The 10,405-nt window shown below is 52.6% G+C and overlaps 1 protein-coding gene across 1 annotated transcript; it reads left to right on the plus strand.

Moving 5' to 3' along the window:
* The first annotated feature begins 1,252 nt into the window (after positions 1-1,252).
* Positions 1,253-6,866, plus strand: En1 (engrailed homeobox 1). The gene is made up of 2 exons (XM_021176421.1): positions 1,253-2,791; positions 5,749-6,866. The coding sequence occupies exons 1-2, from the start codon at positions 1,885-1,887 to the stop codon at positions 6,063-6,065; spliced, it is 1,224 nt and encodes a 407-aa protein (XP_021032080.1). The 5' UTR covers positions 1,253-1,884; the 3' UTR covers positions 6,066-6,866.
* Positions 6,867-10,405: the final 3,539 nt, after the last annotated feature.

Raw genomic sequence — 10,405 nt, forward strand, 5'->3', positions numbered from 1 at the left:
TTCACTAGGGAAAGGAGGAAATGCCCAGAATATAGCAGCGTGGGAACGACTGGAGGCGAAAGTGCTCAGGGCTCCACCCCAAGACGCCCAGGAGTGGGCAGCAATACCAGTGAATTCAGCTTAGAATTAGGGTAACCCGTTGTCCAATCTTCAGCCGGCCAAGGCAAACATTTGAAGCGCGGTAGTTTTATTGTTCTGATTTTTACTTTGCAGGGAAATCTAACACAGAGGTTTCACTGAAGTTGAAACCCAAACCTAGGCCTTGCAAAGAGGCACATCATGTCGCCTGGCTTAGGTGCTCTTTTGAGACAACTCTACCCGGCTAGGGCAATCCGGATTTCCCTTAGCCAAGGAAGAAAAGGGCAGAATGCGCTAGGGCTCTTCTGTGGCCTCTGGACGTGGCTCCTCCACAGCGTCCGGACAGCTTGTGGGTGTTGGTGATCCAGACAGGGAAGGGCATCTCTCAGCGACAGTGTGGCTAGCCACTGACACAAACCAACAGTGCCAGCAAGGTGTTGCAGGCCTCTTGGGTTTGCCATTAGTGGGAAACAAACGAAACCTCTGAAGGTAGCCAGCCCTAAGTCTTTCGCTCATGCCCGAACTCTTGGTTTCATTCACACACACACACACACACACACACACACACACACACACACACACACACAGANAGANAGAGAGAGAGAGAGAGAGAGAGAGAGAGAGAGAGAGAGAGAGAGGAGACAGAGAGACAGACCGAGAGACAGAGAGAGAACGCGGGAGTATAAGAATATAAACTAAATCGGCGCCCGGGGATGGGGAGGGGGATGTATGGTATCCCAAATCCCTGCCGCTTGTCGTCGTTCCCAGCATGCACGAACCCATAGTCCTGTATTTCTCCAACAAGTTGTGGACTTGCTTCTCTTATCTGTCTACATTTCAAATTCTAGCTTTCTCGGATCTCTTCATGCCCTCTTCAGTCCGGATCTGAAGGAGGGGGAGGGGCGTGGGCACAGATGGGGGCAGGGCAGGCCGGACGTACGGGGCCTGAGCCTCTGCACCCCCTCTCCACCCACGGCCGCCGCCCCCGGATTATTTATCCGCAAAGTCCCGCGCGCGCCCATTGGGCCGAACCCTGAGTGTCAGCGAGAGTCCTGGCTCGCCATTGGTCCCATACACGTGCGGCCCTGACTCACGTGCTTCCGGTTTGAAGGCAAAAAGTGTGCCTGGGTGATTTTTTTTTTTTTTAAGCGAGAGAGTTTGTGCAAAGATCCGAGCTGTCAGAGATTTCAGGGGGGAAAAGGGAGCCCGGCACTGGCGGAGACGCGCTCTCCCTGCAAAAAAGCAAAGACGATTAAAGGCGCTGCCAGCCTCGCGCTCTGGGCACAGCTGAGCGTGACACTGGGGAAGTCAAACCCCTCTACTGCCTAGGAAGATGGCTAGACTTTAAAGATTATTTTTTTCCCTTTAAGAAAAAAGTCTCGGAGCTTTAAAAAAATTCCTTTTTCTCTTTTCTTTTTTTTCCTCCCCTTTTTTTTTTTCGAGCCGTGGCTTACCCCCCCATTAAGACCAATCACTGAAATCTTGTTGCTGAAAGAAAAAAAAAGAAAGAAAGAAAGAAAGAAAGAGAGAGAAAAGAAAAAATAGCCAAGTGTCTTCACTGTATCTGGATGTCTACAAATTAGAGAGAGGGAGAGAGCGATATTTGCTCCACCAGAGCGGGCGAGAGCCAGGCCAGACGCTCGCCTTTCTTTTTTCCGCCTGCACCCGCCCTGTGCCTTCGCTGAGGCTTCGCTTTGCCTCCTTCCTCTCCGCGCACCCCCACGGGCCCGCTGGCAAAGTGGGGTGGGGAGCGAGGCGCGGGGGGCGGGGGCCGGCGCCGCGGCCAGGGCTGCCGGGCGGCCGAGCATGGAAGAACAGCAGCCGGAGCCTAAAAGTCAGCGCGACTCGGGCCTCGGCGCGGTGGCGGCGGCGGCGGCGGTGGTGGCCGCGGCGGCCCCGGGCGGCCTCAGTCTGAGTCTCAGCCCAGGAGCCAGCGGCAGCAGCGGCAGCGATGGAGACAGCGTGCCGGTGTCCCCGCAGCCAGCGCCCCCGTCGCCTCCTGCGGCACCCTGTCTGCCGCCCCTGGCCCATCACCCGCACCTCCCCCCGCATCCCCCGCCCCCGCCGCCGCCGCCGCCACCACCGCAGCATCTCGCAGCGCCTGCTCACCAGCCGCAGCCCGCGGCCCAGCTGCACCGCACCACCAACTTTTTCATCGATAACATCCTAAGGCCTGATTTCGGTTGCAAAAAGGAACAGCCCCTGCCTCAGCTCCTGGTGGCTTCGGCTGCAGCCGGAGGAGGCGCAGCAGGAGGAGGAGGAAGCCGCGTGGAGCGTGACCGAAGCCAGACTGGTGCAGGTAGAGAACCCGTTCACTCTCTGGGCACACGAGCTTCGGGGGCTGCCTCGCTCTTGTGTGCTCCAGATGCGAACTGTGGCCCACCCGACGGCTCCCAGCCCGCCACCGCTGTTGGCGCGGGCGCATCCAAAGCCGGGAACCCGGCTGCTGCGGCGGCCGCGGCCGCAGCAGCGGCCGCAGCGGCAGTGGCGGCAGCGGCGGCAGCAGCCTCAAAGCCCTCGGACAGTGGCGGTGGTAGTGGAGGCAACGCGGGGAGTCCCGGGGCGCAGGGCGCCAAGTTCCCGGAGCACAACCCCGCGATCCTACTCATGGGTTCGGCTAACGGTGGGCCGGTGGTCAAGACTGACTCACAGCAACCCCTAGTGTGGCCCGCCTGGGTCTACTGCACACGCTATTCGGACCGTCCGTCCTCTGGTGAGTACCCGAGCCGGGATGTGCAATTGTGTCCAGGCCATGCTCTAGAATTTCAAGCCGTCACGCCGGGGAGAGCCCAGTTTGAAGCTCCATCAGCTTCACGTTTCACTTCTATTGCCCCGGGTCCTAGTCACAACCGATCCTGTGCTCGATTCTGCCCTGCCATGTTGGCCTTTTCGACCAAGGAAGTTACAGCTATTGGCACGCACAGAAGGCTCCAGTTTTTGTCCTTTGATTTTACGAACTCTGAGCCCTGAGATCATTTTATATTTTATTTTATTTTATTATCTCGAAGAAAGATATTTAATTACTCATTGATCTATTTAGTAGGGAAAGGGCGCTTTGAGCTGGCGGGAAGATAGGCCTAGTTAGTGACTTGGTTCTGCATCTACCACCATAGTCCTGTCCAGGACTGGCTTTAGCCAGGGAGATGAACCGGAGAAATATTTTTTAAACAAACACTATGGATATTATACTGTGGAGAGTCCATTTGCATAAAAACAGATATGGGAGAGAGAAAAAAGAAAACCTCCATCTCTTGCGCACAGCCCGGGAATGGGGAGTCAACCCGCGTGGGTAGAATGTAGAGGAAGAAGGCCCTAGCCAGAAAGGTGAGTAGTCTCTGCTCACTGGTGCTGGCAGGCCTTGGGAGAGCAAAATAAGCAGGCTAGTGGAAGGTTTGAAATCTGGACCATGGGCAAGGGAATCAGCATGTGCCTGGCAGGGCTCCCCTGTCCCTTCGGCCTGGGTTTCGTTCTTTCACTCTCTCCTTCGCAAATATGCCCGTTAATGGCTATCTGCGTGTCTTAGGTCAATTCTCTGCTTTCTTTTCCTTTGCTGGAGCACCTACCCAAGGTCAGCTGCTGGGCCCTGGAAGAGGGGGCTCAGGCCTGCTTCTCCTTGCACAGAGCAGGCGTTTCTAGGAGGCCAGCGCCGGTCCCCCAAGGAGAACAGCAGGGGCTTGGGTCCAGGGTCAGCTTTGGGCCAGGCAGGGGGCCGGGCAAAAGGTAGCCACAGGCGCCCCACTGCTGGCTGGTGTCTTGCAGCCTTGCTGCTTCGGGCTGGGTGCGGATCGATGCGCGCTATCAGCCCCCGCCATCTCGAGCCCCGTTATTGACACGTCGGGCTCCCTGAACCTCCGAAAAGCTGCTTTGATTGACTCGCCTGATGGATAGAGTGATTGAGCTGTCAGGCTGAGTGGGTCGGGCCGGCCAGGAGGCTACAATTTTATTACAAGTGTCCGTGCCTCTGCACACAACAACAACACTACAACATGCTCGGGACGCACCTCCCGCAGCGGAGTCTCTTGGAGGATGCGCACATTTCCTGGGCCATCTCTGCCTGCTTGTCTCATGACTCATCTAAACCCAAGTCTTGCTCAGGAGCAGGCCTTGTCTTTGTTCCTTGCTCCTTTTCTTTTTATAGACCAGAAAAGGCAGGGACCAGATACTTCTCCAAAGGCAGTTAATGTGGAGGAGTGACAGCTTAGACGTGATTCCTACAGCCAGTAAGGCCTGGACTCCTCCACACACAGCTACTGACCCTAGGTGCTGGTCGGCTGCTCCATCCAGTTACTCAATTTTTCCAGTGACTAGGTTTGCACATGCCAGCAAAGACCCTTCTCTCAGATAGTTTTAGGTAATAGCAGACAGGACAGGAACGGCCTCCATAGCTATCACTGAGGCCTCCATAGCTATCACTGAGGCCTCCATAGCTATCACTGAGGCCAGCAGTTCATCCCAGCAAGAGTCCCATGAAGCAGGCTTCAACCCTCCAGCCAAGGTCCAGCCTAGTTCTCTCTCCGGGACTGGACCCCCATACCAACCTTTCACATTAGCATTTGAGAGAGGCCTCCTCCTCTTGGAGAATGGCCTTCCTACATCCCATCTTGGGGTGATAGCACAGGTCCCCCGCTGTGATTGTTTCTTTCACCAGCATCTCTTGGTCCTTGTTATGCTTATGGGTGGGGACAGCACGGGAAAGGTTATCACCAGCCCCGGGCTTCCCAATTTGTTTGTGTTACTTCAAGACTTTTGCACCCTGAAATTATGCAAGCAGGTTCAGAAAAGAGAGAACACAACCTCCCTCCCCTCCCCACACCGTGGAGAGGAGTCCTGAGGGTCCTTCGGTTTTTTTCTTTCTGACATCAACCAAGAAGCTAAATAGAATGTCCCAGGCTTAAACTCATAGACCAGGGGCTGCAGCCCTAATAGGAATGGGCAGGCAGTGTCCTGCTTCGCTACTGAAAGAGCTTCCTTCAGGTCGAACAGAAAGAAAAGAAGGCAGAAAGGGAGTCCTGATTCTCTGGAGTTGGGTGATTTCAGCTTCCCTATTCTCTCTGAGGTCAATGTTGAGAATCAGGTAGGAGCTTTGCATAGTCCCCCCCCCCCTCTCTCTCTCTCTCTCTGTGTGTGTGTGTGTGTGTGTGTGTGTGTAGCTTCCCAAGAATAAAGTGGGAACCAAAGTAGACCAGCCATTCTTCCCAGGGCCTGACCTTACTGTTGTATTTTATTCCAGGGCTAAGAAGACATTCTGGTTCAGTGATGCCCTAAGTCTAGGTTATACCTTGGGACTCCAAGAACTCATTGTATCTTTAATTGCTCCCCCAGCCCTATTTTGTTGTTGTTGTTGGCCTTCTGGGCTGGACAGTACTGGGAGCTAGGTCTGTTCTCTGTCTTTCTTGAATTGGGTGGCCCTTGCAATCCCTGCCAGTGTGCCTGTTTGGTTTCCGAGTCCCTCCTGCAGAGGGGGGCCTAGAGATCTCAATGGTGTAGAGAGGGGCTTTTTGATGGAGATAGCGGGACCCAGCAGCTGGCCTCTACAATCGCCCTGGAAACTCGGGATCCCCGCCCGCGGTTTGCTCCACACAATTTTCTCAAGGCTTACTCTGCCCTCTCCCCCTCCCTCTGCTCCTGACCCCCTTCCTCCCCTCCCTGGCCCTGTCCTCCCCGCTGCAGGTCCACGCACCAGAAAGCTAAAGAAGAAAAAGAACGAGAAGGAAGACAAGCGGCCGCGGACGGCGTTCACGGCAGAGCAGCTGCAGAGACTCAAGGCGGAGTTCCAGGCAAACCGCTATATCACGGAGCAGCGGCGACAGACCCTGGCCCAGGAGCTCAGCCTGAATGAGTCCCAGATCAAGATCTGGTTCCAAAACAAGCGTGCCAAGATCAAGAAAGCCACCGGGATCAAGAACGGCCTGGCGCTGCACCTCATGGCCCAGGGACTGTACAACCACTCTACCACCACGGTCCAGGACAAAGACGAGAGCGAGTAGCTGTGGCCAGCTCCGGGGCCCGCGGTCCAACGGCGCCCCGTGCCACCTCCAGGCTCCGCGGGGCTGCCGCTTCACCAGCCCCACGCAGAGACGATCGCTATGGAGGGAGGCATCAATCAGGGCGACAGAGAAAGCGAGCAAGAGAAAGCAATCCTCCGACTGGACATTCATATAGGAACAAAACGGTTTTTGAAACGGGAGAAAGACTCGGACAGGTGCTATGGGGGAAAAATAAACATCTATTCTCTAACTCACTGTATAAGATGAAACTGCGAATTCCTTAAAGCTCTATCTAGCCAAACTGCTTACGACCGTGTATATATTTAATTTCAGGTAAGGAAAACAAATATGTGTAGCGATCTCTATTTGCTGGACATTTTTATTAATCTCATTTATTATTGTTATAATTATTATAATTATTATAATTATTTTATCCCTCCTCCCTACCTTCCTGCACCCTCCCCCAGCCCAGTTTCGTTTTCATTGCTCTTTTCCTTTGAATGTTTTTGCTTCTCTGGGTACCTCCTGCACCCCCAACGCTGGCCCTGGTTTCTCTGGGACTTTTCTTTGTGTGAGTGTGAGTGTGTTTCCTTGCGTGTCTGCCCTTCGCCTCTTCTCTACCCACCCAGGATTCTTCTATTGGTCTTGTCTATCCCTCCCGTAAAATCCCTTTCCTTTTCTGGAGACTCCTTGAGAAATACAACCCCACAGACTGCGAGACTGAACCGCCGCTACAAGCCAAAGATTTTATTATGTTCAGAAACCTGTAGTCTGAAATAAAATGTTCACTGTGTTCATGAGTTGCTGACTGCCCTCTTCTTTGTGGGATGAGAAAGAGCCCATCCAGGTACTGTGTGGCGACCACCCTGACTGTACAGGGTGGGGGCAAAACCCTGGGAAGCTCAGCTATGACTGTAACCATCATTGCTCAACAAATGCTGGTGTGAAAGGGAGTGTATGGCACAGGCTGTCCAGGTTTGCTTTGGTCTTGGTCTGGAGGATATGCCGAGTCCCTGAATATATTCTGGGCGACTCCAATGCCAGAAAGTCCAGTCCTTCACTGCCCTTCCCCCAAAGGCTCCAGCTGGCTGCCTAAGCTTGTGCAGGTTCAGCCAACTGAGTCCTCTTGTTCAGCCTGCTTCCATGCACAAAACTATACCTCTAGGCCTCCTTTCTTTTTTTTCCCTTCCTTCCTTCCTTCTTTCCTTCCTTCCTTCCTTCCTTCCTTCCTTCTTTCTTTCTTTCTTTCTTTCTTTCTTTCTCCTTTTTTTTTTTTTTTTTTAGAGTGTAAGACTAGAGGCCTTACCAGGGCCTGCAATGGTGGCAGACTGTTTGCAAAGCTGCCCAGCTTTGGCCCAGAGTCTCTTCAGCTCTTCCTTTGGGCATGGGAGCCCCCCCCCCCGCCCCCGCAGATAGCTAGTCTGATGTGATGCTTGCAGGGCTTCACTGCGTAAGAGTCTCCTCATACTACAGAGAGAAGGCCTGACTGTGTGAAAAGCTGTATCTAGTGATCCTGTTTGGGGGGGTCTGGAAGCCCCCAAACAGCCAGAGGCCTACATCTCCCTGACCTGAAGCTTAAGTATAGAGGTCCCTTTTCCATATCCAGCAAAGCTTGGCCAAATTCCTCATTTCAAGGAGAGGAGATTGTACACAGAAGATCCTAGGACAGGCCAGACACCTGGCCAACCCAGAGAACCCTCTGGGGAGTTGTCAGTGAATGGGACAGACTGACACCCCCTGAAACTTTCAGAGGCTAAGGGGTGAAAGATTTGGAAAGACTAAGAGCCTATTTAAGAGGTTCCCATCTCTCTTTTGTTTAGAATTTTATACACTATAAATTCTACTCTCCTTTTTTTTTCCTATATGCAAGATGCATGTCACATGTATGCAAGTATGTATAGGTATGTACGGAAATATGCCAGATGGGTGCCCACAGGTTTGTGTGCACATGTAATAGTGTGCACATCATGGTGAGCCTCGGTTCCCAGCCATTTTGTTTGTATTCTGCGTGTGTTTTTGTATTGTGCAGCTGAGTGGTTGTTACACCGCAGGGTCTGACACATGATTGGACATTTGTGAGTTCACGGTGTCCGTGTTTGCACTAGTCTGCATTTGCACATCAGAATGCTTGCCTGGTGTGTCTGGGATTTGCGTGATTATGGGGACCTTTCCTGATGCCTCCTCCCCCCAACAGGATTGATTTTTGGAAGAAATGAGAATGGCCCAGTTATCCCACTCTTTCCTTGAAAAAGTCCCCGAAATTTGGCTCAACATCCCCTTTCTCACCAGGGAACTAAAAGTGCTAGGCTCTGTACCCCAGGAAGAGTCCCACACTGTCTCTGCCTAAGGGCTTGGGAACTTGGGGTCCAGTGGCCTGGAGAGCAGTTGGAAGTCCATTAAACATTCCTATGGGTCTCTTACGTCTTACTGTTGCTTTGGGAGTGGTGCCTGCACATAATTGGTGTTTAGAGGTGACTGGAAGCATCCATCTTGACAGTGGTGCATGGCCTCTTTTGCCGGTTTTGCCGGTTGGCCTTCAGGTGAAGAAGTCTGAGGTCTGAAGTGCTGGCCAGCTCAGAATCTGGAGCAGTCTCCACCCCCAATCCCCATCTCCTTCTCCCAAAAGCACAGAAAGCACATGGGGACGTGAGTTCATGGCTCTTCTACCTACTAGTTTACCAGCCATGGCCCCTGACTTAACTGAAGCATCCACTGCCACTTATTTTCAGGGGCTAGAACAGAAGCAGCTGCAAGAGCAGCTCCAGGAAGTGTCCCATTCCTGAAGTCCTCCTCCTACCACCCAGAACAAAAAGGCCAGAGACAAGAGATCTCCACCCACTAACGCCCAGGGACAGCAAAGGCCACTAGTCCAGCTCCTGGGTGTGTTGGCTAAGCCTCTGATGGGAGCGGTATTGTGATGTAATTTGATTTCTTACCCATTATCTCTCTTTATCTTCTAATCACGTGGGCAAATAGAGTTTTCTTCATTGTTCAGCGGCAGAAACCGGGCTCTGAGAACTTGGAAGCTTTTTGTCCTCTGAGCCTGTGTCTTTTTGTAGCCCATACTTCAAAGATTTGGCCAAGGCCTTGTAGTCAAGGTCAGGACTGACCTTCCTCTTCTCTCTCCTTCCGATTTGCAATTTTCATTCTCTCTTATTGGGGCAGCGAAGAAGGGGAGGACGGATCCAGTCAGACCTTATTCAGGCACCCCTTCTTTTAAAAAGAGAGAAGGAGAGAGTAATAATGATCATAAATAGGCATTGATTTCTCAGATTTATGGGGCTGGCTTGGCGAGCTGCCCGTGTATTAAAGGGGGGGGGGAGGACTAGCTACATCGAGATAAATACTTGAGCTGAGCACACCAACCCAACTTCCTCATCTTCTCCTTTTCCTCCCCCTCCCTTAAGGATTGGGATTGAACCATATACTTAAATCTTCCTCAGCCTAGAAGGAAATACAAGCTACAGGAGTCTAAACAATATCGATTTCAAGATCTCTTTTTGAGGGCAAAGGTCTCTGTTTCCTCTCTTTTTCCTACCAGGGTGGGGGGAGGGGAGAAAGTGGGAGGGATAGGATGAAGATAGGGAAGGAGAGGCTGCATGGAAGCAAAAGTCACTTGGTGAACATTCTGTGTGTGCACACATCTGCAGTGGACTAGCTTTGGGCATTTTGACTTGTACGTTGTGCATATATTTATTTAGGCTAGGGAGGCATGTTGGATAGATAGGCTCCAACGGATGCCTGATTCCCAGGCTTCTATATGGGGCTGCCCAGGGTACAGAGGAGTGGCTCTGGCTACCATAACCCCATCAGTCACAAGAGATGAAGCTACCTGGCAGCCAGTCAGCACCTCAGAAAGTTCCCTTCCTCCATATCCCTCAATGAGACCCAAGTGCTGAGACAGGGGTGGGCTCTGGCCTCTCCACAGCCTGAAGCTAGAGGCACCAGAAGAGAACCTGCCCCAGTGCTAGACCTTCTCTGGGGTGGCTCTGGAATTTTTCAATGGCCAGCTGTGTGTGTGTGTGTTCCAGACAAGCCATGGTGGTAGACATGATATGATTTGCTCGTCTATAGGCAATAGGAACGGGGGTGGGGGGGGCAAGGGTGGGTGGGTGGGTAAGATGGGCAGGAAGGCCATAAATCCAGTAGAATCTCCCATTTGCTGCACAGCCTGGCCTTGTTTAAGCTGAACATGACACTGTTCATATTAAAGACCATAATGGTCCCTCTTGGGGTTACAGCACTGCTCCATTGCTCTTGACCACTGGAGGTTCAAATCTTCCCTGGACCTCTAAACTCATCTAAGAAGACTCCTACACTTGAAGACTTATAAGAAGGAG

This window comes from Mus caroli, chromosome 1 (genome assembly GCF_900094665.2).
Source record: "Mus caroli chromosome 1, CAROLI_EIJ_v1.1, whole genome shotgun sequence".
NCBI classification, from domain to species: Eukaryota; Metazoa; Chordata; class Mammalia; order Rodentia; family Muridae; genus Mus; species Mus caroli.